Genomic DNA, 27,822 nt, shown 5'->3' on the forward strand with positions numbered 1-27,822 from the left:
TTCTGAATCTCTGATCGCTCGAGATGCTCCAGGCCTGTCATGCATGTGACAGAATTGCTGCAAAGGGATTATGATTAGAGGACCCCACAAGTGCTGGCTCCTGCCAATTTGTGCACAAGGAGGCAGCCCGCAGTCCAACAACACCCATGCCAAGAGATATGAATCTTGTATCTTTCACGCAACAGAACATAGCATAAGGAACAAAGCAAAAAACACCCAAACCAGACTGATCCCAAATAACAAACGAAGACAGGAGTGAAAATCAGAGGAGGATAAACCCAAGGCTCCACGGTCATGGTGAGATGCAAGTGCTGAGACTTAAGTTGCTGAATTTAACATTGAGCTGACCACTTTATAAATTGTGGAAAAGATATATCATTGACTTCCGAGTACAGAAAACATCTCGTACCAGTGACTGCTCCAAAATGGCCAAGTTTTCCTTACACCTTTCATGAAAATAAGCTATTATAACAGTCTAAAAGACAAAATGCCGCTATCTCAACACTCCAGTTGGGGTTTCAAAAGAGTAACAGTAACAGTCATGGCATGGTTTGATCTCTACCCTTATTACTGATACTGAACAATAACTGATCGAGTATTTTGAAACTTAGTCACTGGACAGTGGTAAGCAGGAAAATAATAGAGTATTTTGAAACTCAAAATGCCTGATTCTCTGAAAAGGATAAGAGCTTACACTTAACTGATGATGATGGCAAAGCTTCAGAGCAAATGTAAATCAAGAAACTTCTTTCTTTTATTTTCTTGACAACAAAGCACAGTTGCAGGCTGCTATGTGATATGTGTCCTGGCATTTTCTTTACAGAATATTTATCACAATCGTTCCAACTTCAAACACCTACTCCCAACTTAAGTGCTCTTATATTATTCTACTGTCACAATCAAAGTTGTTAAATGCTATCTGCTTATGTTTGTACTAATGCATATCAAAACTGAAGAAACACCTACTTGGTCCAATACAGTGGTTATTGTTGGATTAGGTGCATGCATCCAAAAAGCCGAAGACTTGAAGCAATCATAAATTCTCGTCTACAATATATAAGAAAGAAAATGAAAAGGTAAAATATACTGTTTCAAGTCTGACATGTTCCCACTTAACTGGGGCAATCAGCGCCATACGACCATAGGAGGAAAAATGCTAGTAGCCAAACTGAACCAGGACTGTCTGTTGTGACCATTTTTAGCCCTACAATTTAAGATGTTATTGATACTGTGTTTCCACAATTCTGTTCTCTGTAATTAATGCAATAATGCTTTGCTTATGGTAGTCTAACTTGCCAGTTGCAGCATACTAATTAATAGTTAGACATTCTAGCATAAGCTTGTCAATTGTAGAAAATGTTATCAACCATAAATCATATATATCTTAGTATTGCAACTGTTGATAGAGTTTTCGGTAGCCATCCTCGTCCATTTCATAGTATAACTAGAGCTTCCATTAACACCATAACATGTTAACAAACGTTGAGCTATGTCCATTCATCTGCAGGAGGATATGGCAGAAAGTTACCAAGTATAGCCAAATAACAATATCAAAATTAAGAGACCCTAATAACTCTAGTTTAAGCAGAACAGCTTAGATCCATAACCTGCATAGTACATACCAGACCAGGGAGAGTGGGAGTGCATACAGACAAGCATTAGCTCTGCCAGCGAGACCAGTGGTCAAGAAATTTTGAGATAAACTTCAGAGACCAAAGGACTGAAGAACAATGGTATACTTAAATTGAGGACTATATTTTTGTACAAATCGTGACAACTCATGAGTAATTGAACAAACAGCCCATTCAAATCAGTGCATGCAAACAGAAGCTTATTCCATAAAGATACAGTAAAGTTCATCAGTGTGAGTGTGAGTGTGTGACACAAGACAACTTAAATGACTGACCAATAAAAACGTGTATTGGCAAAGCTGAAACCAATGTTACATAAGGAACGAGAGAATCAATTCAAGGTTACCAGCTCAAGCTAGAGGATCTCTCATCTTAAATCTAAATCAGCTAAGTAACACTTTGGCCAAGAGTTCAGCTGAATAGTTAGATTTTTTCCAATTCTTATGTGACTGCCTGACATTTACTCCCTCCATTTCCTTTTGATGGGTGTGTTAAGATCGAGAAGAAATTTCGTTTTGCAAGGCATTTCAGTTTACCAAGCAAGTATTCTCCTCTTTCTTCCCATTCTACCCTCATCTCGTCTACTGCTAGCCAGCCGAAGAGGCAGCATTGATTGCATGTTTTGTTTTCTGCCGACAGAATAGCAAGGTTAGCATTGTCCTTCTCACTTGTTTCACAATAGTTAATGCTCCTTAATCTTTGCGCTGAGTGCTAAATCACCTAACAAAAAGAAATGAAGAGAGTAACTATTAGTGAGTGTGATATAGTGCAGGCACATTATATGAAGGAGAAACTGTTGATAGGGGTCCCAGATTGGTGAATTCAGCAAATGTCACACATTTGATTGTTCAGTGGCAAAATTTCCTAAAAAACAATTTACCAAGTAGAGAGAATAAAAGGTGAACTATATGTTGTTTATCACAAAAGAAAATTATGGGAGAAAAGAAGGCACCTAGATACAGAGCATAAACCCAAGGAAGTAAGAGGCCTAAGACCACACACTTTAAGCGTCCTATGGCAGAATTTCCGAAAAAGATTTGCCAAATAGAGAGAGAAAAAAGGTTAACAATATGTTGTTTGTCACAAGACAAAAAATTATAGAAGAAAAGACGCCTAGAGACAGCATAAGTCTCAGAGAGTACGATGCCAAACTTTTGTGCTCAACGCCTGAAATCAGAAATCAGCAAACAAAACTGTCTCGAAGACCTCTAGTAAAAGTGTAAACATATAGGTCTCCAACATAAGAAACCGAAGACCTTTAGTAAAACATATAGCTCGCAAGAAACTATGTGTTCAAAATTCTTATTTAAAATTTGGATGCTTTGTTGCATGTATAATTTTGAAAATCACAAGTGTGGCAAGCAACTTCTCACAAAGACTGAATCTGTACCACAGTCACACCAAATGGTCAGCAAAGACTACTGTATATACTTTCAGGGGGCTATAAATTGCTACTACATTGAGATACCTCTGAACTGTAATATGCAAAGGTGGTTTTAAATTTTTATTCTTGCACAGTGTAGCAACAACAATTTCCGCTTTGTAACTACAATCAGAAAATGGAAGTAGCAGTGGAGATTTTGTTATACTGCAACTGCAACGCCTTTTGTTAGTACAACGAAATCAAACATAAAAGAAAGATATATAAAGGGGTGCCTCAACTGATTTTTTTTTTCATTCCTTATTGTATATACAGTGTTGGATTCCTGATGTTTATGTGGATGGCAAAAGGCCATAGAGAATGAGAGGATGCAGAACAGCAAAACGCTCATATCTCAAAGATTCTAAAATTACAAAATATTTCCTTTCTTCGCCAGAGATTATCTGACCATGTTCACCTTCCAAATGTACAACTCTCAACTCTGTCTCTATACAATACATTATTGCCAAAGAATGCAGGTCATCACTCAGCATACTACACATGATTGGTCTCAAATAACAAGATTGGCAGGAAACTGAGAAGTTTAGCCTTCCATACTCAAGTTAGGACGATGATTCTGGCAAGACAATGGATGAAAAACAAACGCTATCGACCTCATCCTAACCTGAAAACGAAATGAAAATAATAAACCAAATGATCAAAGAGAAATAAGTAGCAAGGAAAAGGATATGTAATGAAATTACCTAAGGTTATGTTCCCAAGTATTCCATTAAATCATCATCATGCAGCAAGTCATCAATATCTGGGATTGGGCTACTGATACTGATATAGTCTAAAGGCAATCCCTCAAAGGAACTGCCAACAAACTTATCTTGTTCACCATAGAAAGGAAAATCTATAAGCTGCTGCATGTCTCCAGGAACAGAAGTTGAATTTCCACCTAGTATATGGTCACCATAAGGAATGTTATCAGTAGGTGCCCTGACACCCATGGGAACCACATGATGATCCATCATAGATAGTGGAAGTGATTGTTTCGGTGGCAAGGTATGATAACTGCTGGGCAGATTATTTTCAGATCTTGACCTGGCGCTGTCACTATTTTGATAAGGTACATGCTGCCCTCCCACGTATATGCTTATAGGAGTGGCGTTTGCAGCTGGATCACCATCGAAGTCATTACCCTCAGCACCAGGAAGATGGACCTGTACTTGAGTGTCTCCTCTGTGGTGTAAAGCTTCACTTGTGGTGCCCCCATGGTTGAAGCTGACAATCTGGGTAGCCATGCCTTGGATTTCTACTTGATCCAGTTGGTTCATATCAGGAATCAAATTCCTTGGGTTTTCTGGTGCATCATCAACACTTTGTATATCAGGCTCAATACCAGTGGAGCTGTGACGCGCTCTTTTCCTCTTTGGTGGTTCTTTTCTCCTTGCCTTACTAGGAACAATCTGACTAGGGCGTTTATTGGAGGCCCTTTCCCTCCCTCTTTTCGGGACATGCTCCTCAGCAGATTGTGCAACAGGAGACAGATCTTGTTCATCATCTTTAGATGATGTAGAAAGAGGAGCATCCTCAAAACCATCAACATCATACTCATTACTGCTGCTGATTGTTTCCCCATTTGTGTCTTCTAGCAAACTGTGGTGAGTAATCTCTGATACACCATTGTCAATTCTGTGAACAAGCCTTTCTTCTCTCTGCAGAACTCCGAGCCAAATTAGGCTCTCTTTTGCAGTCATTTTATCCTGCAAGCATTTTGATTTGCGCACTTGATTTTTGATCTTATCGAAGTTGGGGGACATGTGCCTGATTACACCTGTAAGCACACCAACCTTCCAAACCTTCTTAAGGTCATGTGGTTTTTTATAAGGAGGCATTTGACCGCTGGGAAGGCCCAAGGAAATCCACCACTCCTCATTCCCTGAAGGCCACCATGGGGGTGGAGTGCCCTTCTCCAGAGGGTATTTGCGCTGCGGTGGATTACAATGCTGCATCAATGACGAAAGTAGAGAGCCCAGAGTGGCATCTTGGAGATCCATCAAGCTGTGCTGGTTCTTAATCCCACCATTCTGCGCATTAGCAGAAACCAAGTTCTCAGATTCGTACTTCTCAATCGCCGCAGGCCCGTTCTTGTCAAACTTGACCTTCTCCTTCCACCAAGCTCTGATATTATCTGAAGCACCACTGACAGGCTTCCCCTTGTCAGGGATGATCCCGTACACGAACCCACGCGCATTGCACACCTCCATCAGCTTGAGCATGTACTTGAGGATCCCATCCTGAGCCCTCGACATCTTCTTGCGCATGGCCTGGTCGGATATCGGCTTCGGCCTCGACTTCTCCAACTCAGCCTGCTGCAGCGCAAGCTTCTGCTGCCGCTCCTTGATCCTCCTAAGCCTGACCCTGTCCTTCCACATCCGCCGCGCCAGGTCCTCAGGCTCAATCTCCTCGTCACTAACATCATTCTCAGTGAGGTTCGGGATTCCCTCGACCTCAAAATCTGACGAGTCAACCAACTCCGTCGCAAGGATGGCAAGTTGATCCATAAGAACTACCACTTTGATAGCCCGATCACATCAAACCCAGCAAACCTCCCGTCGCAGGCTGCACTATGCCATTCAACAAAGGATCACAGCGGTCAGCAACCTGTGCACCGGAAACCTGGGCCCTATAAATCAAAGCCCAAAAAAAAATGCGGTCAGTACTGCAGGCAAAAACAGACTGAAATGTTGAAACACTACAGTTCCATCCACTCCGCTAGCCATTTGCTAATTTTGCATCCCGAAACAGGAATCCGTACCTCACACGTTTGACCCTACCGTCGGTATTGAGGCGCCAAAACTAATCCGTACCAGAAACCAACCCTAAAAACGGCGACGAGAGGACACGATTAAGCGCAAAATTCTCCCACCTACCCCACCTCTAATCCCCGAGAACACGAACCCTAATCAGAGCAGCAATCAGAGGGGCTATCGCTTCGTACCTGGCGGCGAGCAGGGAGGGGCGGCGATGGACGAGAAATTCTCGTCGAATGGATTTGATCTCGCTGGAGTGAAGGGGGGATTTGCTCGGGGAATGGAGGAGAAGTTTCTCTTCTCGCTATTTATTTCGGATTTGGGAGTCGAATGGAAAGTGAGAAAAAAAAAGGGAAGGAAGCAGGACGGGAGGAAGAAACGGGGCAAGCAGGAGGAATGGACGAAAGCGAACACGAGGCCTCCGTGGGGTAATTCGGTGGATCCTCTGCTCCGTTTCTCCTGTACGCTACCGTGCGGACGAGCCGCCAACTCGGTTGGCTCCCGAGTTCAAAAACAAAAAAATGTATCACGATGGTTACTCCCTCCGTTAAAAATTATACTCCCTCCGTTCTAAAATATACCCTCCATTCTAAAATATAGGTCGTTTTGATTTTTTTAATTCATATATTTTGCTATGTACCTAGACATATGTTATATCTAAGTGCATAACAAATACTATGAATCTAAAAGAGTCAAAACAATCTATATTTTGAAACGGAGCGAGTAACGATATCTTGAAGAGTCAAAGTTTTTTATGTTTGACCAAATTGATATGATAAAATAATAACATTTATTATATAAACTAAGTACTATTAGATTTTTTATTAGTTATATTTTCATAATACATCAATTTGATATCATAAATCTTTATATTTTTATCTATAATTTTGGTCAAATTTGGAATTGCTTTGACTCTCCAAAAATTTTTGGAAGTCTTCTAATTTGGAACGGAGGGAGTAGGTGGTAACGATATTTCTATCGAAATGCTCCTGAAACATCATTGATTTTGTCACTATATTATAGTGTGATTCACACAAGTAGCCATAATATTGCTGTAATCTTGTTGCCATACTATCCACTTCACAGTATGCTGTAACTAAACTTAAAATATAATTATAGATGTCAAATGGCTCTCATTCGGTCAATCATAGATTTATATTTTGTTGATGAGAGATATATGTATGTCAAGGTATGATGTGAACTGTGATATGTCATATCATATAATATACGCAAAGTCAAACGCTTACCTCTTCCTCATTGTTTTTTTTAATTATTTTGACAAGTATCGACTTGTTGAGTCAAGGGTTTGAGACATAGGAGGATAAATTCAATTGAAACAGGTTCAATTCCTCGTAAAAGCTGGCTTTGTATGGAAAGTTTAACACATATTCACAAAAGGGGACAAATCCAGGAATGTAAACAATTATCACTAAAAATTTCAAAGTGCGGACAAAACGGTGCTAAACTTGCTGCACCGTTTTTTTTAAAAAAAAAAGAAAAAGCAGGCGATTGCAAAACTTCTGAAGACACCTGCAATGTTTACAAATATCCTGACTTCTCTCCCTCTCTTTATCAAATCAGGAAGGACATAATACGTCCTTTTCTGAAAGGAAACAGAACATATGTTCGACTTCTGACGCTTGTTACTTATTCAAAATTCTCCCCGTCAGTTCTCACCTTCAGAGGGCCACGGCCTGATCACCGTCCTTCAGATATATACTAGCCCGCACCGCGCGGCGCGCCCATCGTCGCGGTCTCGCGGAGCATCAGCATCAGACGATTCAGACCGAGAGCGAGCATCTCTCGCCGCACGCTCCGCGCGGGGGGCCACACGAGTGCCCCCCTCCACCCCTCCCCGCACGAGGATCCGGTTCCCCGAGTCAGCGATGATGCAGCAGCGATGCTCTCTGTCTCACCAGTCACGGCTGCGCTTTTCCGCCCCCGTGCCGATGATCCCCCGTTCCCCCGAGGTGCGCCGAGCCTTTTCCGCCCGCAGCCGCAGCACCGCCTCTCGTGCGCGTGGGCGTCCCGCTGCTCGAGTGCTCGACGAGAGAGCCATTGAACTTTCAGCGCCGCCGCACTATCCTTGGTCCGCCGCTGCGGCGCAACGGCGCAGGTGCCGGAGTAGATGTCAGCAGCTCACGGCAGTGAAGTCATGCCTTCTTCTTCTTCTACGGAGTATTTTAGACTTGCTCCACTATTCGTGTAAAAGCAAACTATGGGCAAAAACAGCGAACCACGACGATTGGAGATGTCGAATGCTCGTGTCGCAAGCTAAAATCGAACTCCAACTATCAAATATGATTCAAGCACAGCAAAGTAAAAAAAAATATAAAGCTATACTCCCTCCGTTCTAAATTATAAGTCATTCCAAGAATTTTAGAGAGTCAAATTTTTTTAAGTTTGATTAAATTTATATGACAAGATAATAACATTTATGATACCAATTAAGTATCATTAAATTTTTTGTTAGCTATATTTTCATAGTGCACCTATTTGATATCATAAATTTTTATATTTTTTTCTATAATTTTGGTCAAACTGTAAGATGATTTGATTCTCCAAATTTTTTAAAATGGTTTATAATTTAGAACGGAGAAAGTAGGTTCAAATGTGCATGCTGGCAGGGGCGAAGCTATAGTCTAATTAATGCACCCTCCAAAAAGTTTGCACCCCCAAAAGTAGAAAAGCAGTGATCATGTTTAATTTTTTATTATATTTGTAGCCTCCATAATTCAACTTTATGTATCCACGAGTCAAATATATCCCCTTCAATTCGCTCTAGCTTCGCCACTACATGCTGGCAATGGTGCAGTGACAGGCGGAACATCTAGCAGGTAAAAAAACAAAGGTGATTTCTTATTTAACGTGGGGTCCAAGAATATGATGTTTACACTACAGGCAGCAGCGACCCGTGCAGAACTAGAGTGTGTTTACATCCTGTAAAAATTTGGACGTAATTCACTGTAGCAATTTTCAACTAAAGATTAGGACTAAACATAATCTAGTTATAAAACTAATAATATAGATGGACGGGAAATCATGAGATGAATCTATTAAACCTAATTAATTCGTCATTAGAAGTTGTTTACTGTAGTACGATATTGTCTAATCATGGCCCAATTAAACTTAAAAGATTCGTCTTGCAATTACATTCGGGGTTTTAGAATGAATTTTGTCAGTTATCCACATCTAATATTCTTAGTAATCAAATGTTCGAAGTTGATACTGTAAAAATTTGAGATTAAAAAAACTAATCGAATACTGCCCTTTTTCAATTCAAATGCGATACTGGAGCTACTCTACGATGATAATCTATGGGCTAGATGGGCGGCCCGAGCCTGCAGCGAAGAGCCAGTGTGGAGGGGCTGTGGCAGTAGCGTACTAGCGTTTAGGGATGGAAAAGGACGAGAACGGATAGGAAAATTCATCAATCATTTCCATTTCTGTTTTTAATTACAGAAAATGGGAGTGGGAGCGGAAACACCGGGTACGGAAGCGGAAACGGAATATAACGGTTATGGAAACGGGCGGAAACCAAAAAATCTACCGAAAAATATTATTATTTAATCACCATTCACTTGCATGAATATAACACTAGACACTCCTTTACATAAGTTATTTTTCAAATATATGATCAATGTTTCTTTTTCCTATGATTAAATCGTGAAGTACATATATTAATATTGAGGAACATGAGAGGATATATGATGTGCCTATTATTTTTTTCGGATTTTATAAATATGGAAATAATACGGGATTATCCCGGCTAAAAACGGGATCCCGTAAATACGGGCGGGATACACCCCTTCCCGCTTCCCGTTCCATTTTCGTATTTTTCCGTAAATACGGAAACAGACAAGATAAATATAGAAATACGGGCGGACGGGACGTGATTTTTCCATCCGTTTTCATCCTTACTAGCGTTCGTGTCTTGCATGAAGCGAGGAGGCAGGCAGGGACGTGGTTGCGTGTCGCTTCAGGCGATGGTTTGAGGAACCATCACCTGAAGACCCACGAGCTCCCACCCCCGCCACTGCCGTCGCCCTGCCCGTCTCTGGCGGCTCCCGCCGCTGGAGACGCCGCCGCCGTCTCGACCGCGCCCCAACCTCTCCGGCACCACGCCCCCACCCGGGACCTGGCCCGGCCGCCGGCGTCCACCACCCCCACCGGCGGCGCTCCGCCTCGCCGCCCGCCCACACACCACCACCCACCGCCGGTCGATTCCTCCCCGCCCACCACCTTCTTTTCTAACGCCGGCGAGCAATGGAGCCGCCCCCACCCCCGTCAACCCTGGAACCATAAGCTCCGCCGCCTCCCTCCACCACCCCGGCCGCCGGCGTCCGCTCCGCCCACCGCCCACCCGGAACCCCCAAATCCGAACCCCCCGAACCCCGAACCCTAACCTGAAACGTCACCCGCGGCGGCGGCATGAGCAGCGGCGGCGGCAGCGACGCAGCGGAGGAGAAACGACGGCGAGAAGGAGGAGGGAGTCACGAGTGGGCCGTACATGGGCCGCGAAAGGCTGAATTGGTCACCGACGTCAGCTTCAGGCGATGGCTCGCGCTTTTGTAGCGCGCGCTATATAGCTATTCCGGGCAGGCAGGCGAGTGGTGCTCGGCCAGGTTCCCTAAACCTGCAGGTTCGTTGAACGTGGGCGCTTTTTTCATTTTTATATTAAAAAAATAAAATTTCAAAAATATATGCCGAATAGGGAAATTTTAAAAAATGAGTGTCTGTCGCCCCCCTAATGGGCGACAGGGTGCCTGTCGCCCGTCCAGTTGGCGACAGGACCTAAATGTAAAAAAAATTACATTTAGGTCCTGGCGCCCAGGGCGTATTAAATAGTGAACTTGTAAAATCGATATAAAATCGTAGAAAAATCAAAAAAATACAAACTCAACTGTTATGGATTTTATGAAACAAGATCTACAATGTTTGTGACATAAAGTTTTTCATTTGATCAATGTATTTTGCTCTATTTTAAATACCAGTTTAATGCACTTTTATTTAAATCTCAAGATCCATCCTTTGGATGCATGTCATGTTTGGCCAGAGTGTTGCATATGGTGAGCATAGACATTTACAAAATTGGTAGGCCCATAAAACATTTCTAGAATAAGTTTTTAAATTAGATCTTGCAATATGTCTAGTTTAAATGGGTTATTTATCCATGCTGCTATGCTAAGTATTAGAAGCCATAACTTTTACAGTACCATTATTTTATTTTCTAAGAGCTATAAAAAAATTTGGTCAATTTTAGATAAGCACAACTAGACCAAATGAATTATTTCAGATTTTTCTAGGTACAAGAACTATTTTTCTTGATTTAGATACATTGATAAAATGAAAAACTTTATGTAACAAAAGTTGTAGATATTATTTAATAGAATCCATAACAGTTGAGTTTGTATTTTTCCGATTTTTTCTATGATTTTATATCGATTTTACAAATTTACTGTTTAATGCGCCCTGGGCGCGAGAACCTAAATGTAAAATTTTTTTTATATTTAGGTCCAGTCGCCAATTGTATGGGCGATGGGCGACATGCACACATTTTTAAAAATTTCCCTATTCGACATATATTTTTGAAATTTTTTTTTAAATATAAAAATGAAAAAAGCTGAACGTAGACCACCTCACGTCAAAAGGCGTCCAGGTTCAAGGTACTGTTGCGGACCCAGCCCAGCTCAGTCAGAGATGGGCCTTCGCGCTATCTTGTGAAAGAGGCAGGCTGGGCCGTGTTTGGCTCGGAGGCACTGGGCCGGCGAACTGGTCGCCAAAACAAACTGCTCGGGCTTCATGTCTCAGCAGTCAGCCCAACGCAAGTCAACAGAGGAATAATCCACGCAAATGTTGTCCAAATATGGTGGACCCTCAGTTTACGAAATGCCTATTTCCATCTAAAATTTCATGTGTAATCTAAAAAACTAAATGGCTATAACATGTGGAGCTATGAACCAACATGGTCAAACTTATCTAAAATTAGGTGTGGCAAAGTGTGGCTATGAACCAAACACCCCTTAAAAGTAAAATTTCTACCTAAATGGCTAGGTAAAAGACTAGGTAAACAAATAAAAAGTTAGTCAAAGGGTTGGAGAACCAACAGCCTACCTAAAATCCCACTCTTCATATACTCTATATACTCTCTGTTCTGTCGACCCGGCTGTCAGTGTCCCATCCATCCTCATGCACCTCCCGTCCGCTTCCATACCGAGCTTCCATGGGGGTGGGGGGCACTATTTGGCGATCGTGCGCCACGATGACAAAGTGACGAACGAGCACTGCAACTAGCAAGTAGCGGACGTGCAGTGTCACTAGTACTAGTGTAAGCATCTAGGCCCTCAAGGTATGTTTCGGTGATTAATGACAACCATTATTGTGACTAATGAGTTTGTGCAGCTTAATAAATCATTATCACTCATTTGGTCATATGTCAAAAGAGGCCCCTCAATTTCATTATTCAAAAAGGCGATCTCGGTATTCAACTCAATTATATGTCAAGACTAAGGATCTTTCTAGTCCTAAGTGTCATAAGGTTGAGAAGGACACTTAGGTTAGTATAGGTTTTATAGTTTTGTAGTGATCACACTATTAAAAGGGGTTAAGGCCAAGTAACTTGAGCATGGACATGGTAAATCAAAAATGCATGCACACTATGGTCACTCAGGTTCCTAGAAGTTCAAATAAGTGGTTTTCAACTTATATCTCAAGAATATTTGGATTTCATTCAAGACTCAAAACAGAAAAGGCAAAATCAGAAAAAGTCTTTAACACCGGTTTAACCGACGCTTTCATTTTTCTATATGTCGGTTAAACGAAGTCGGCAGAGTCTGGACAAGTCAATACACCGGTTAAACCGACGTGTTTGAATTTAACGTCGGTGCATCTGTCCAGATTTGGTTTTTCCAGTGTGTTTCAAGGTTCTATACACCGGTTAAACCGACGCTGTTTGAATTGAGACGTCGGTGCAATTGACCAGTGAGATGGTTTTTCAAAGAAATTCAGAAGTTGTACTCACCGGTTAAACCGACGATGGTTTTAAGTTAATGTCGGTGCAGTTGTCCAGAGACTTGGTTTTTCAGTTGATCAGTGGACAACTACACTCACCGGTTAAACCGATGATACGTCGGTTAATCTGCCCAAGTTGTAACGGCTAGTTTTCAGAAAGGGCAGTTTACATTCATCGGTTAAACCGACGCTGACTATTGGAGGTACGTCGGATTAACCGGCGCTATGCAGTTTTCTGGCAGCTTTTCTCCAACGGCTCTATTCGTGTAAGCTGCCTATATATACCCCTCCAATGGGTCATTTTGCATACTCTTAACACCAGGACACATTCATACACTCATACATTGTTGAGAGCCACCTTGAGCTTCATCTTCCACATATTTGTTCATTCAATCAATCAAGAAGCAAGACTAAGGACTTGAGTAGAGAGAAGCTTGTGTGCATCCGTTCTTGGTGATCGGTTCTTGCTCAAGTGAAGGCCCTAGCTTGTTACTCTTGGTGATTGGCAGCACCTAGGCGATCTTGGTGATTGAAGGTGTTTCTTCCGGAGCTTGCCAAAGATTGTGGGAGCCTGAAGAAGTTTGTACGTGGCTTGAGCTCCACCACGCCGGGATGGTGAACGGAGACTCTTAGTGAGCGCCCTCGTCTCGGTGACTTGGGAGGTGACAAGACTTTTAGTGAGTGTCACAACATGGATTAGGGGTGTGTGCCAACACATCGACACCACGGGAAAAAAAATCCGGTTGTCTCTTGCCCACTCCTTACTTTCAAGCACTTACTTTCATGCAATTATTCATGTGCTTGACCTTAGATATCATAGTTTAGCTCTACCTTGCTTAGTTTAATATCTAGTTGTATCTTTGTAAGCTTGTGTAATTTGCTTAGCTAGCCGGTTGGTGAATTGAGCCTTACTAGTTTTGCATAGGTTAAGGTTGCTTTACTTTGTTTTAGGAATTTGAAAAAGGCCCAATTCACCCCCCCTCTTGGTCCATCGATCCTTACAACTAGCGAATAAGCATTTGACTTGCTAGTTTCGTGCTATACTCTGCCTTCTACTCATTCTTCTTTCTTTTTTCGGGACAACGGATGTGTAGGTGAGTGAATGGGCGGAGGGTTTCACATCCATATGCATGTAGAACTAAGCAAAAAGAAGATTGAGAAAATAGAAAAAAAAAGATGCAATATTTGATAAAAATATAAAATAAAACTCCAACATCTCATGTTTAGGCGTATATGAGTATAAAAAATAAAAAAAAGAACATTTGCGGGCTGTTATTCTCCAACATAGAATAAACATCACGTCCATATTCTTTATCCAACGTCTTTTCTTATAACTGCTCATCTGTTAAAATATGTTTTAAAAAGTGAGCTAAAAAGATATCCACATATAAACTTACATGCATATTTAGTATTTTTTTATCTCCACAAGTGTGTCGTACTTGGTCAGTAGGAATATAAAGGAAAAAGAAAATGCAACTTGGTTTGTAGTTCTAAAAATAATTTGAAGTTGAAGCTATAAACTTTGTACTACAGTAATAGTTTCTTATTAGTTTGAAAACTTTTGAACCTGAAGCCATAAACTTATTACTATCATATAAATAAATTTTATTAGCTTCCCAAAAACTTTGAAATATGTAGTACCACAGCAATAAAAGTTTGCAGCTCCAAAAAAACTTTCAAATACGAAACTATGAACTTTGTAGTACCATAGTAATAAAGCTTGAGGCCATAAAAACTTTGAAAGCCAAAAAACTATGAACTTTGTACTAGCACATTATGAGATTTGTACTAGCACATAATAATTTTTTGTTTACCCCAAAACTTTAAAATCTGAAACTATAAACTTTATACTAGCACACTAATAAATTGTTATAGTACCAAAATTTTAGAATATGAAACTATGATATTTGAATAAATAAATATATTTTGACTACTCATGAACCATGAAAAAAAATAGAGACGGATAAGAAAAAGGTATACTCACTGGTTTGAACAGGTGTTGCTTGTCACCATCGTGGCTTTACATGAGTTTCGTAACAAATATACCGCTATCGCAGTTGTGTGCAGCAAAGAAAAAGGTAGAAAAAATTCCAACTCCTATTGTACTATATCTGAAACTTACTAGCAGCATATAACAAACTTTGTATTTTTAGACATAGAAATTTGTACTCCCAAATACAAAACTTTAGTTCAAACTCTTGCACTGTAAAAATTCAAAAAATTTGTGCTAACATGTTTTCCAACTTTATACGCTGGAGTCATGAACTTTTTAGTTCCAGAACTTTTCACACTAAATTCAAGAACTTTGCACACTAAAATTGGGGAATAAAACCCTAGAATGAGAAAAAGATTCAAATATTATGCTATGAAAAGATCCAAAAGCTTCGTATATCCACACCATGAATCTAAATTTAATGAACTTTCTACAAGCAAATTATAAACTTTGTACACCTTCAAAACTTTCTAATCCAAAAACTTTAGACTCCTGCATCCAAAAGTTTTATGCTAACATGTTACAAACTTTGTATTTTGTATATTGAAAAACTTTATAAAAATATTTAAGATTCGATATAAATTTTTTTTCAAATGGTATATTTAAAATCTTTTGACAAGTCCAGCTTTCAACATCATTTGAAAATTTTGCATTCAAAATTTGGTAACTTGCACTTTGAATTCTGGAACTTTGTAAACACTAGGTAAAAGTATTTTACAAAACTAACTCCAAATGTTGCAGTTCAAAACATTTCGGAAAAAGTCTAAAACTTTGTAATTCTTAACTTTGAGTTCAAAATAATAAACTTTCTACTATTATATTGTAAATTTGTACTATCACATTATAAACTTTATACACCCCGGATCCAAAACTTCGTAGTTCCAAACTTTACAGTCACAACTGCAGGAAATTTGCAGTAGCACATTTCAAACTTTGTGCTCCATGCATCAAAACTTTATACGGGCATGTTAGAAATTTTTTACTAAATTTTATCTGAGGGGTAAATAAGAAACTCCATACATATTGATTAGATATCATCATACCTATTTACATATGTAACTTTAAAATTATGAATATATATACTATAAGACCATTGACTTGGAAAACAAATATTCATAGCATTTTGACTCAATACACTGAAATAAAGGACTTAAGTGAATTTATGAATTCATGGGGGGATTAGAATGCCCCCTATCATTATGTTTTCAAAAACTCTGTGCTAATAAGTTTTCAAACTTTATACGCCAGAATCCACAACTTTGTAATTCCAAACCTTTCCACACTAAATTCAGGCAAAAAAAAGCCCCGAATGAAAAAAAGGTTCAAGCATTATGATACAGAAAAGATCCAAAACACTTCGTATATCCACACCTTGAATCTAAATTTAATGAACTTTCTACAGGCAGATTATAAACTTTATACACCTAGATTCAAAACTTTGCAATCCAAAAACTTTAGAATCCTACATCAAAGAATTTTGTGCTAGCATGTTACAAACTTTGTACTCTATATATTGAAAAACTTTTTAAAAATATTTGAGATTGGATATGAAAAAGTTTCAAATGATATATTTAAAAACTTTTGACAAATCCAGCTTTTCCCATCATTTGAATACTTTACATTCAAAATTTGGTAACTTTGCACTTTGAATTCTGGAACTTTGAAAAACACTGGTTAAAAATATTTTACAAAACTAACTCTAAAAGTTGCAGTTTAATAATTTTCAAGAGTTTCTATTAATATGTTTCAAACATCTCAAAAAAAAGATCTAAAAAAACTTTGTAATTCTTAACTTTGAGTCTGAAATTCTGAACTTTCTACTAATTTATTGTAAATTTCTACTATCACATTATAAACTTTATACATCCGGATCCAAATCGTTGTAGTTTCGAACTTTAAATCCACAAATGTAGGAAATTTGTAGTAGCACATTTCAAAATTTGTGCTCCGTGTGTCAAAACTTTATTTGGACATGTTAGAAACTTTTAACTAAATTTTATCTGAGGCTAAATAAGAAACTTCATACATGTTGGTTAGATACCTATTTACATATCTAACTTTAAAATCATAAATATATAAACTATAAATCCATACACTTGGAAAACATATATTTAGAGCATTTTCACTCAATACACAGAAAAAGAACATGAACAAAAAGAGCTTGGTTTATTGAAAATCTGAAATATGTGTGCATACAGTAGCTCAACGGGGGCATCCCAAACTTATAAAAAAAAATGCACCCTTGCCAACTAAGATTATTGACCTCCTGGAGCGGTGAGGGAACTGACGGCGCGGTAACCGCCGGGCGCGGGATCTCCCTGCTCGTTCCTTCTCTGGTGGATCCCGCCCTCGCTCACGGTGCGCCGATCCCTCCGGCGAGGATGACCCCGAATCGCCAGCGAGATCGACGCGCATGTGGATCCCTACCTCTCTCCAGGCGCGCCTTCCCCTTGGCGAGAACGAATCGCTGTGTGACCTCGCTCTAGCAGATTTGGGGCTGCTCCCGCCGTGCCTTCCCTCGGCGAGAACGAAGCACTGACGCCGGGAGACGAGATCGACGCGCGTGGATCCCCTCCTGGCTCCTGGCGTCGCTCCCACTCGCGAGAAAGAATCATTAACGGAGATGGCGGTGCAGCGGCGTGGTAGATTTTGGGGCTGGCAGAAATTTCAGAAAAATGAAGGCGGTGGTGGACGGGGGAGGGGAGAATTGGAATCGTTAAACAGCTCGGGGAAAGTAAAAGCAGCACGGAAGAGATGGCGCACGGACAACAATGTGCAGACACCAAAAAGGGAAAGTGGAGTAAAGAAGCTTGACTAATATGAGGTGATCGCTGCTACGGGTCCCAACGCACGAGCGCCAACTAAGAATTTTGGCTTCCGTGCCATGTGAGCCGCCACTGGGGTCCATGCCAAGATCGCCGGCCCGCCCGCCTCCGGGCCGAGCTCGCTGCCGCTAGGGTCCGTGCCGAGCCCGTCGTCGCCCGCCTCCACCCCGAGCTCACTGCTGCCTGGGTCTGTGCTGAGCTCGTCGCCGCCGGGGTCCGTGCCAAGCTCATCACCGCCAACCTCTAACGCCGCCATCACCGATTTGGACCAGTCGCCGCCGATTCGGACCTCACGCCACCATCGAGGGCCGCGAGCCCGCTCCTTCGCCATAGCTGCTAGAGGGGGGGGGGGTGTGGAGGGCGCCAGAAGAGGAAGGGGAGGACGCGGGAGGAGATAGCGAGGCTGAGCACGGTCGGCATGTGTGCCGAGTGAGCAGGGGTAGATGCCGAGCCGTTACAGATAGCTACTCTTGGATCAAGATTTTATCTTTTTTTTTCTATTTGTACCTAACTAAATAGATTTAAATAGGCTTTTGAAGTTGCTCTTAGTCTGCCCCCGAATGGCCTCCTAGTGCCAAATCGCTTGTCGAACATGCCCATCGAAAGACCCATCCTAATTGTGCGACTCTGAACTGTTCACATGATCAACAAAGGTCTTGTTCGATTAATCCCCTCCACAAGAGAATTGAGGAGGATCGGAAGGAATTGAGAGGAGAATTAATCCCTCCCAAACCTCTCTAATCCCCATAAAGTCTCTTACAACCGAACAAGGACTAAAATATTTTAAAATTTCTGGCGCTTGCAGTATAGGAGATGTGAAAACGATGTGTTCTGATGGAAACATGCGCAGACAGCACGTGTTGGTTTATTTTGCTTCAGAAGAATTGAATTACATTACCCAATTGAACTGGTAATAAACGAGCTCGGCCAGAGCTTTATTTCCCCTTACTGGGCCCTCAGCGACACCAAGCAAACAAAATACAGGCAGCAGCAGACAGTAATCACTCTCCGAAAATTACTAAATTCCCGGCCCCACAATCACACCCATTCTCGGGCGCGGCAACGACGACGCAGCACCAGCTGATCAAAGCCGGCGATGGAGCTCAGCTGATGATCATCAGTAGTGCGTCTCCTCCCTCTTGAGGAAGCTCTCGATCCAGTAGCTGGACTGCTTGCGGTAGCGCTTGAGGCCGTTGAGGCGGTCGATGAAGATGAGGCCGAAGCGGTCGAGGTAGCCGTCGCTCCACTCGAAGCAGTCCATGAAGGTCCAGGTGAAGTAGCCCTTGACGTTGACCCCGTTCTTGATGGCGTGGTTCACGAACTGCAGGTGCTGCGAGTGGAACGTGATCCGGTGCCCGTCCTTGAGCGCCTTCCTGAGCGGGATGCGCGCGCTGTTCTCCTCGGCGATGCCTGCGGCACACACGACGACGGCGACGGAGTAGTAGAGCAGGTTAATTAGAGCATATCAATCCATGGCGCGTTCGTTCTGCAATGGATCGAGAGCTGATCGATCGCGGCGGCAGCAGGTCGATCAATAATCGCATACCGTTCTCGGTGATGTAGATGACGGGGTTGTTGTACCGGCGGGCGGTGTAGAGCAGGAGCTCGCGGAGGCCGGCCGGGGAGTTGAAGAAGGTGGGCACGAACTCCGGCGGGCCGATGGGCACGCCGTCGCGGAACCCAGAGGTGTTGGCGCGGATGTCGGTGGCGTAGGACTGCTGGGGCCCGTTGGGCGCCGGCGCGGCGGAGGCGTAGTCGCTGGTGTAGTAGTTGACGCCGATGAAGTCGTAGGAGCCCTTGACCAGCTTGATCTGCTCCGGCGTGAACGGCGGCAGCCGGTCGCCGAGGAAGCTGGTCATGGTGCCCGGGTACGCGCCGTGCACGATGGGGTCGAGGAACCAGCCGTACATGAAGTCCAGGCTGCGCTGCACGGCCCTCCGGTCGGCGAGGGTGTCGGTGCTGGGCACGTACCAGTTGGTCACCACGGTGATGCCGATCTGGCCGCGCTGCGCCGGCTGGTACTTGGCGCGGTACAGCGCCACGGCCTCGGCGTGGGCGAGGAGGATGTGGTGCGTCACGACGTAGGGCTCGCGGCCGGAGTCGCCGGGGGTGCAGGACCGGGAGATGAACGGCGAGCACCGGCCGGGGGCGTGGGCGCCGGTGCCGTACCCCATGGACGAGTACGTCCAGGGCTCGTTGAAAGTGGTCCAGAACTTGACGCGGTCGCCGAACTCGCGGAAGCACACCTCCGCGAAGTCCACGTAGTCCTGGCTGCACAGCACAGTGAACGTAGTAATGTAGTGAGCAAAGTTTTCTTCTTTATTTTTGGACACAAGAAGCAACTGCCCGGTGACACGTGCCACTCAAAAGTAGATGACACGTAGCAGGCACATACATGATGTTCTCGCTGAGGAAGCCCTTGTAGTTGCTCTCGAGGGCCTGGGGTGTGTCCCAGTGGAAGATGGTGACGAATGGCTTCAGCCCTATCACGAGATTAGTAAAAAAAATTATGTTGGTGTCATCGTTGAGAATCGTACAATCACTCAATCATATTTTTTTAAGTCTCCACGCGAAGCCATGGAGAATCTTAGATGGACTTTCTAAAAATAGAGAAATTCTAGTATTCTCATAAAAATAAAAAACATGATCCTTTTTTCTAAATAAATTATTCTTATATGCCATTATAAAAATAGACTAAAATAACCTCCAAAATATATGTATCTAATTACACACTTCTGTCATTATAAAAATCTAAAGTAAACAACTAATCGTCGTGTAAATTACCCACATATGCTATTATAAAAAGAAAGCAAATAACCCTTAATTTTTGCATATAAATTATATCATTACTAAAAGTTAAAGTAACCCCAAATCTGAATCCAAATTATATAATTATAACAAAATATTAAAAATCAGCAATATAAAATTGTAAATCACTATTTCTATCATTATTAATATATTATTTATATTATTGTTTATGAAAATATTACTCGATATGTGTCACCATGTATTTATGTGTGATGGAAGAGATAAGAATACCAAATGTTTCAATTAAATATATATCGAACACATATGGAGACCCAAAATGAAATCTATTGCGACTAGATAATAATAAATATGTATTTTAGAATATGTAATAGATAAAAAAGGGTATGAGATAGATAAATATAATTATTAGCTATAAGTTTTATTTTATATTAAATTTAATTAGTTCGTGTGGAAGCATGGATTGATAGGCTAGTAAGTTAATAATTTATATACATAATAAACTGCATGGATGACTCGGACAATTAGTTAATTGATCGGCTACCATTTGCTATGACCTCGTTGATGAGGTTGTTGTAGAAGGCCACCCCTTCCTTGTTGATTCCTCCGCTCAGGGAGCCAGCTGCAGCAGCAATGCAAAGAAAAAGCACGTGGTGACACACAACTCAAAGCGAAGAAACTTAGTGATCCAGATGGAGCTTATTGTGTGTTCGAGGCTCGTCATTAGTACAACAATTCAGTATGTACTCACTTGGCAGGATCCTGGTCCAGGCAATTGAGAACCGGAAGGCATCCATGTTCATGTCCTTGAGGAGCTTCACGTCCTCCTGCAAATTGGTCAGATTCCATTTACCAATCGTTAGCTCATACTACTAATAAATATATATCGCTCGATTCAGAAATGTCAAAATGACCGATCCGATCGGAGCTAATAATAAGAAGTATTCCAAGCAATCACCTTGTATCGATGGTAGAAGTCATCCGCTACATCGCCAGTATCATTGTTCTTGATTTTACCTGGCAGCTAGGGGTGGTAATGGGCCATGGCCCTAGTGGCCTCTTCACAGTCCAATAAAGCCCTTAAAATTTTTAGTTCAAAAATACATATGTTTAGAGCCCGGTCCTTTTAGGGCCCGATCCTTAGATTTTCTAATTCAAAATGTTGGGCCCTTTACCACCCCTACTGGCAGCCGTTGGCAATTTTTCGGCATGTCAGCTACTCAGTACCAGTATACGACCACTTTCAGTAGCTCATATTTCAGACATGCAGAGACTACTAGAGAGAACTGAGAGTGCATGTAAATAATTTTTTTTCAAGCAACTCATGTAAATAAATTCATAGAGACCTGGTATGTGACTGAAGATGTCCCACACGCTGGGACCTTTGCCTCCTTCCTTGTAGGCACCCTCGTACTGCAAATAAAAAATTACACTTGCATCACATGTGATTCGAATCGTCTACCTCAAGTCTCGAGCATACGTACTTTCTTTACCACCATATTATATAATCACTTGTGACTTTATGACATATGATATTCTTTTATATTAACTCAGAAATTGATTTGTAGGGGCGGGTGACGCCATCACCCACCCCTACAAATGCATTTTTAGGGGCGGGTGATGCCATCACACGCCCTTAAAAATATTTTTCTATTTTATCTGAAAATTCATTTAATTGTTTACATACAATCGAAAAACAACACTACTAGAATTCTAATTTTGGCAACTTTGGCCGAGAGCTACCACAAATTAGCGACAGCCTGATGGAAACGTAGCAATGGCCAACTGTTTTTATATTTCCAACCGTGCAGCTAATCACCTTCGGGTATTATACAAATGGCCGACAGTTATTTTAGTGCCTTATAGTTTTGTAGTCACCGTTGGCAAACTATTGAAATTCCCGGCAGTTCACTCATCACCGTCGGCAACATATAGAGGTGGCCAACGGGTCTAAGAATCACCGTCAGGGCAACACTTACTGATAGGAATTGGATAGGAAGTATATTTGCTAACCGTCATTTCTTACTAATTCATCTGATTTTTCTTTATTTTTGGAGTCTCCCACGTTGTGATTAAAACACCTATGACCGTAAGATCAGGTAATAACCAACTATATCACGACCATTCGTGATTGGATGACCTGAGTATATTAACCCTAGACGTCAAAGCTTTTCTCCATTCATCCCCACGCATCCAGTTCTATCTCGGATAAAGATTGTAGCTGATTCAATTAGTGCAAATTAAAAAAAATGTGAAACTTCTACACTATGATTATTGTGAACTATAGAAACAAAAAATATATCAAGTATATTTAGTGCATATAAAGGTTAAGATTGTGGAAACCTCAAATATGACTTGAGTTATATGAGATACTATATAGTTATAGCTATTAGAGAACTAATAATAATTTTTTGGACCACCAAATGACATTAAATGAAAAAAGTTATCAACTACAAAGTTTTAGATCTTGTCATTCTCTATATTTTTGATATAAAGTTTAATTTCATCCGAGATCATATAAAAAAATTATGATTTTTTTATAGAACTATTTGTAGAGGCGGGTCATGCCATCCATTTCTATAAATATATTTTTTTAGGGATTAATGAGCCCGTCCCTACAAATGCCACTATTTTTAGGGGCGGGCCTGGCGTGACTCGCCCCTTAGATATTGTAACGTCCCGCCTCCCCGAGGCCGGGCCCGCTTACATCTGGCTGCTTTCTAGGATATAGACTGTCCTCACAGACCAACACCAGTCTTTTTTGCACACTTTGTCATCACTCGTGCGCACACGGGAAGAACTTCTCGGTCGGTCACCCATCCCCAAATTTCTCCGGGCCAAGCATGCGCACACGGGAAGAACTTCCCAGTCGGTCATCCATCCCCAAATTTTTCTCCGGACCAAGCACGCTTAACCTCGGAGTTCTTTGGAGACCGCGAGAGTCGGCTCTGATACCATTCTGTAACGTCCCGCCTCCCCGAGGCCGGGCCCGCTTACATCTGGCTGCTTTCCGGTCAAGCATCCCCAAATTTCTCGGTCGGTCACCCATCGCCAAATTTCTCCGGGCCAAGCACGCTTAACCTCGGAGTTTTTTGGAGACCGGCTTTCAGAAAAGAAGTTGCAACTTGTTGGTATGAGTATTCTATTAATCCTATTAAGCCCTGGGCCGGGGTGTCACAAATATGCCACTTATTTTTAGGGCAGATGAGGGGTGACTCTTCCTCTAAAAATATTTTTATAGAGGCGGGTCGGATATTTTTATAGAGGCGGGTCGGATACTATAATAATCATGTTATATTTGTAGTAACGGATAAAATTTTAGTCTGTTTTTGAAAAAAAAATTAGACGCTCCTACAAATCGTTTTCTTCGTAGTGGCAGGGATCAGGAATGAGCACCGATCATCGATCACCTGGTACGCCGCGGAGCCGGCGCCGAAGACGAAGCCCTCGGGGAAGCTGTGCCTGCCGAACTTGGCGAACGCGGCGTCGCACGCCAGGGCTGCGAGAAGGAGCGCGGAGAGGACCCGCCTCGCCATGCCGGTTCCAGGACCCGTTTCCGAAGAACTGGATCGGAGCCGGAATTGTTGGTGCCAGGACTGTCATCAGTTCCGAGCGCTATTTGTAGAGGGAACGGCAGCAAGGCCCATGCATCTCCCTGCTGTCCCAAAAACGATTTCTTTGCCCTTCTCTTTCAAGTATCACGCCTAGCATTTTTTTCCTATAATATAATAGAGGGAACATGACTCCATGGACTTAAGTACTGAGAGGATTCATGTACTGCACGTCTGCACGTGGAGAGCGAGACAGAGTCTGTTTAGATGAGTTAAAGTTAAGTGTTAAATTTTAGCATATATTACCACTTGTATTTTTACTAAAATTTTCAAGTCTTGATCAAACTCTAGCTCATCCTATTAGCACTCTTATTTGGATATACTAATGCTAAAGTTTAGCACCTTCACTCACTTGCATTTGGTCCAAACAGAGCCTTACATACTGTTTGGATCTAGGTGCTAATGCCCTAAAGCACTAAATTTTAACACTACTCTATCCAAATATAAATGCTAATAAGATGGCCTAAATTTTAACCAAGACTCAAATCGTTAGAAGAAAATTTGAGTGCTAATAGATGTTAAAATTTAGCATTTAACTTTAGTCCATCCAAATAGAGCGTTGGCCCGACCAAGTGGTGCGGTCGCAGTGGAGATGGGGAGGTGTGTCGATGGTACCGCCCTGGTCTGCAACACGGCGGCCTACTGCTCGCCTATGGCGATCCGCAGGTGGTCTGCGTGCCGCGGCGGGCTGCCCTCACCGATGACGTCGAATTTCACACCTTGCTGCTGCTGCTCGTCGGTGGCAAGCGGATCGGCGCCTTGGTGGCCTGCTGGTCATTTCGCGTGGCGAACCTTGCGGGATTCTTCGGAGGAAACTCTACTCAGGTGCTGGGCAGGCAGCGGCGGCAGCATTGATGTCGCGTTCTCCATGGAGGCGCTGTCTAGAAGACCTGCTTTGACAGGGTGGTGTGACTCGCTAGCAAAAGCCAATAGTGGTTCCCAACGAGCGACGACGTCTGCGGATGCCGATTTCCTCCATGCAGGCGTTGTCGTTGCGACCCCTGCACCACCTTTAACCATTCATAGGCAATGGTGGCTCCTCATACGGAGATTTATGTAAAAGGGCAAGCAACATACCATCTAAATATCAAGTTTCTAAGCAGGCAAGTGATACGATGGATTGGTACATGTGAATATATTGAAGCAGGAACGAAGAAAAAGTTTGAAGTTTAGTCTTCTAGATTTTTTTGTTTTATAGTTTTCTTCTTGTATTTGTGAAATCTCTCATTTGAGGTCTAAAGTCTAAGAGCTCTTGTAACTATTTTGGCTGTAGTTATTCACTTGTGAGAATTATCAAGGTCGGAATTTTTTTTATAATAAAAAAATAGAGCGTTAGCTACGCGTGATGTCCAAATTGGCAAATGGGATAGATTTGTTTGGCTGCATGAGGTACACGCCGTGACACAAACAATGACACAGCGATACGTTTCGTGTACGCGCGCAGATTTGCCTACTTGATTTGATGGGCGGATTGACTCGGATATTGCGGATGCGGAGGTTCAGATGTGCACATCCATCGGAGCGTACTGAGAACATAACTGGAAGGGATAATGATGGTGGATTTGATAATGCGGATAGTTCAGATGCGCGGATCAGAGAGCTGAATTCAGGCCCCACTTGCGGCCAGACCATTAATAATAATGGATACAGGACTTAGGAACACAGTGATCCAGTTGCACCATTCGATGCGCAACCACTTCCACATTATTTTATTATTTTCAAAAGAACATTGTGACTATTTGAATTTGTGCTGAGTTGTTTGAAGTGGACACAGGAGATTACATTGAAACACTTTGTACGCTGTGTTGTGGCTGATGCTGATTTTTTTATAAAAGAAAAGTACTGCTAGCTGGCTGGTGGCCGGTGGTTGGTGCTAGTTTGGTGTGAGAGAAAAATAATGTTGGCTAGTTGCAGCAAACAGAGTGAAAGTTTTTTTTTATGTAGATGTTCCAAGCATATGATCTTCAATGTTAGCATTGACCGTCTGGAAACTTAAATGATTGGAACCGGCGATCAGAGAGGAGGGGAGGGTAAATGTATGTGAGTCTTTAAAAAATTCTCTCGAATTCGAGAGAATAAGGTCTATGTCCTAACTATAACCCGACACGCATCTTTTCTAACCATCGAGGTGACACAAGTCAATTAGTGATAATCTGATCCTAGGAATGTATAGGAGAAGCTCGATGTAAACGAAAGTAAATATAAAGTGATTCACTCGAGAAAAATTATCCCAAAACTTCACTAAACCAAATATTTAACGATTCAATGAAGATTAGAAAAGCTCAGCACCAAGCGGAAGCAAAGCTTAACCGAAAAGCCGATTAAAGTCTCACCAAAAAGACTAGAACTATACACTACAAAACTAACTAAAGCTTACTTGACTAGCTACTAGAACTAATCAACACAAGTCATTTAAGCACGCAATCAGCTAAAGGCAATTAGCAAGAGCAAGTACTAGTTAATAGTTAACTGCTCCCTCCGTTCCAAAATGTAGGTCGTTTTGACTTTTCTAGATTCATATATTTTGCTATGTATTTAAACATATAAGTCCCGCCAAGGGCTCCCGCGCAAATAATTTTTTTTAAATTTACATATAAGTCCCTGCCGCCCCGCTGCTGGGCGGCAGACCCCCTGTCGCCCCCCTGCCGGGCGGTAGGGGTACAAAACTGTAAATTGTGATATTGAAAATATATTTCTATAAAAAATGTTTTCGAAAAATATAAAAATAAAAAAGGCGCTGCTGACCGAGCCCGCCCGTGGCTGGGCTGGCAGCTCCGGCCTGCGGTCGCTGCAGGGCCGCGTGGCTGCTGGCCGTGCGTGGGCCGCTGCAGCCCAGCGGCGCGAGCGGCCGGACGCGGCGGGTCCGATTGCTGGGATGGACACCTGCGTGTACGTTTTCCGTGCACTACTGTACTTTTTTTCGAGAATACACAGGAGAGCTATCTATCATTTCACTAAAAAAAGATTGTTCAAAATTTACAACGCGGACCAAGAAGGGGCGCACGCACACCTCAACCGAAACTAGAAGAAAACTATACGGCCGTAGATTGCAACCAGAGAGCACCTGCTAAGAGACCTAGCTATCGTTGACATTTGTACTCGTGAGCGATCGATGTGGCCAACCGATAGCAGCGAGCTTAGTCGCCCCAGCCCGAATCCAGCTACCTCCCTCAGCGAGAAAGCTTGGAGCTCACTAATCCCTTGTCTACTCTCTAGAGTATGTGAGTACACGTGTGTGAGCGTATGGTGTGGGTGAGTCTGGCATCCTCGTCTTGCCCTCTGAAACAAAAGCAGCAGCGTTGCCGCTGGCTGCCTGGCGCGCTGCGCCGCGCCTCTGCCGCTCGTGGGCGGTGCGTGCCTGTGCGCCGCGTCCCCCCGCTTCCTTCTGTGTTCTGCTTCTCTTCCCTGCGCAAGAACAAAAGGAGGGAAGGAAGAGCAAGGGGAAAAATTGAAACTTCAATACGCGAAATTGTGATATGAAGTGTAACTCGGAACTGTTTTTTTATTTTAATACAAAGAAGTGCATTTTCCTGCGTTTTTGAGAAGAAAAAAAAAAGAAACTTCAAAATTTAAATTATTCCTTCAACATTTAATTAATCAAGTCAAACTTTTGGCCGTTGATGTGCACCCTCCAGCCTTAACAGATCTAAAAAAAAGATCAAGTAACCATAACGAATTGAGAAAAAAAATTCGAATTCCACACAAAGAGCTCGTTCTTGAGAGAAACTCAAAATCCGGGTTGAATTCGTGAGAGATTTGAGGGAGGATTGAACCAATGGCTCACAAGGATCATAGCAACAAAACCT

At 42.4% G+C, this 27,822-nt stretch overlaps 2 protein-coding genes across 2 annotated transcripts; both read right to left on the reverse strand.

Annotated features, from left to right (window-relative positions):
* Positions 1-3,274: 3,274 nt before the first annotated feature.
* Positions 3,275-6,209, reverse strand: LOC120683142 (ETHYLENE INSENSITIVE 3-like 3 protein). The gene is made up of 3 exons (XM_039965174.1): positions 5,999-6,209; positions 3,756-5,683; positions 3,275-3,676 (listed from the first exon to the last, which is right to left on the reverse strand). The coding sequence occupies exon 2, from the start codon at positions 5,559-5,561 to the stop codon at positions 3,762-3,764; it is 1,800 nt and encodes a 599-aa protein (XP_039821108.1). The 5' UTR covers positions 5,562-5,683; positions 5,999-6,209; the 3' UTR covers positions 3,275-3,676; positions 3,756-3,761.
* Positions 6,210-18,471: 12,262 nt separating this feature from the next.
* Positions 18,472-23,988, reverse strand: LOC120683152 (beta-glucosidase 30-like). The gene is made up of 8 exons (XM_039965184.1): positions 23,816-23,988; positions 21,752-21,818; positions 21,364-21,422; positions 21,157-21,232; positions 20,950-21,027; positions 20,035-20,122; positions 19,186-19,910; positions 18,472-19,049 (listed from the first exon to the last, which is right to left on the reverse strand). Exons 1-8 carry the CDS (start codon positions 23,939-23,941, stop codon positions 18,757-18,759), a joined length of 1,512 nt encoding a protein of 503 aa, XP_039821118.1. The 5' UTR covers positions 23,942-23,988; the 3' UTR covers positions 18,472-18,756.
* Positions 23,989-27,822: the final 3,834 nt, after the last annotated feature.

This window comes from Panicum virgatum, chromosome 2K (genome assembly GCF_016808335.1).
Source record: "Panicum virgatum strain AP13 chromosome 2K, P.virgatum_v5, whole genome shotgun sequence".
Classification (NCBI taxonomy): domain Eukaryota; kingdom Viridiplantae; phylum Streptophyta; class Magnoliopsida; order Poales; family Poaceae; genus Panicum; species Panicum virgatum.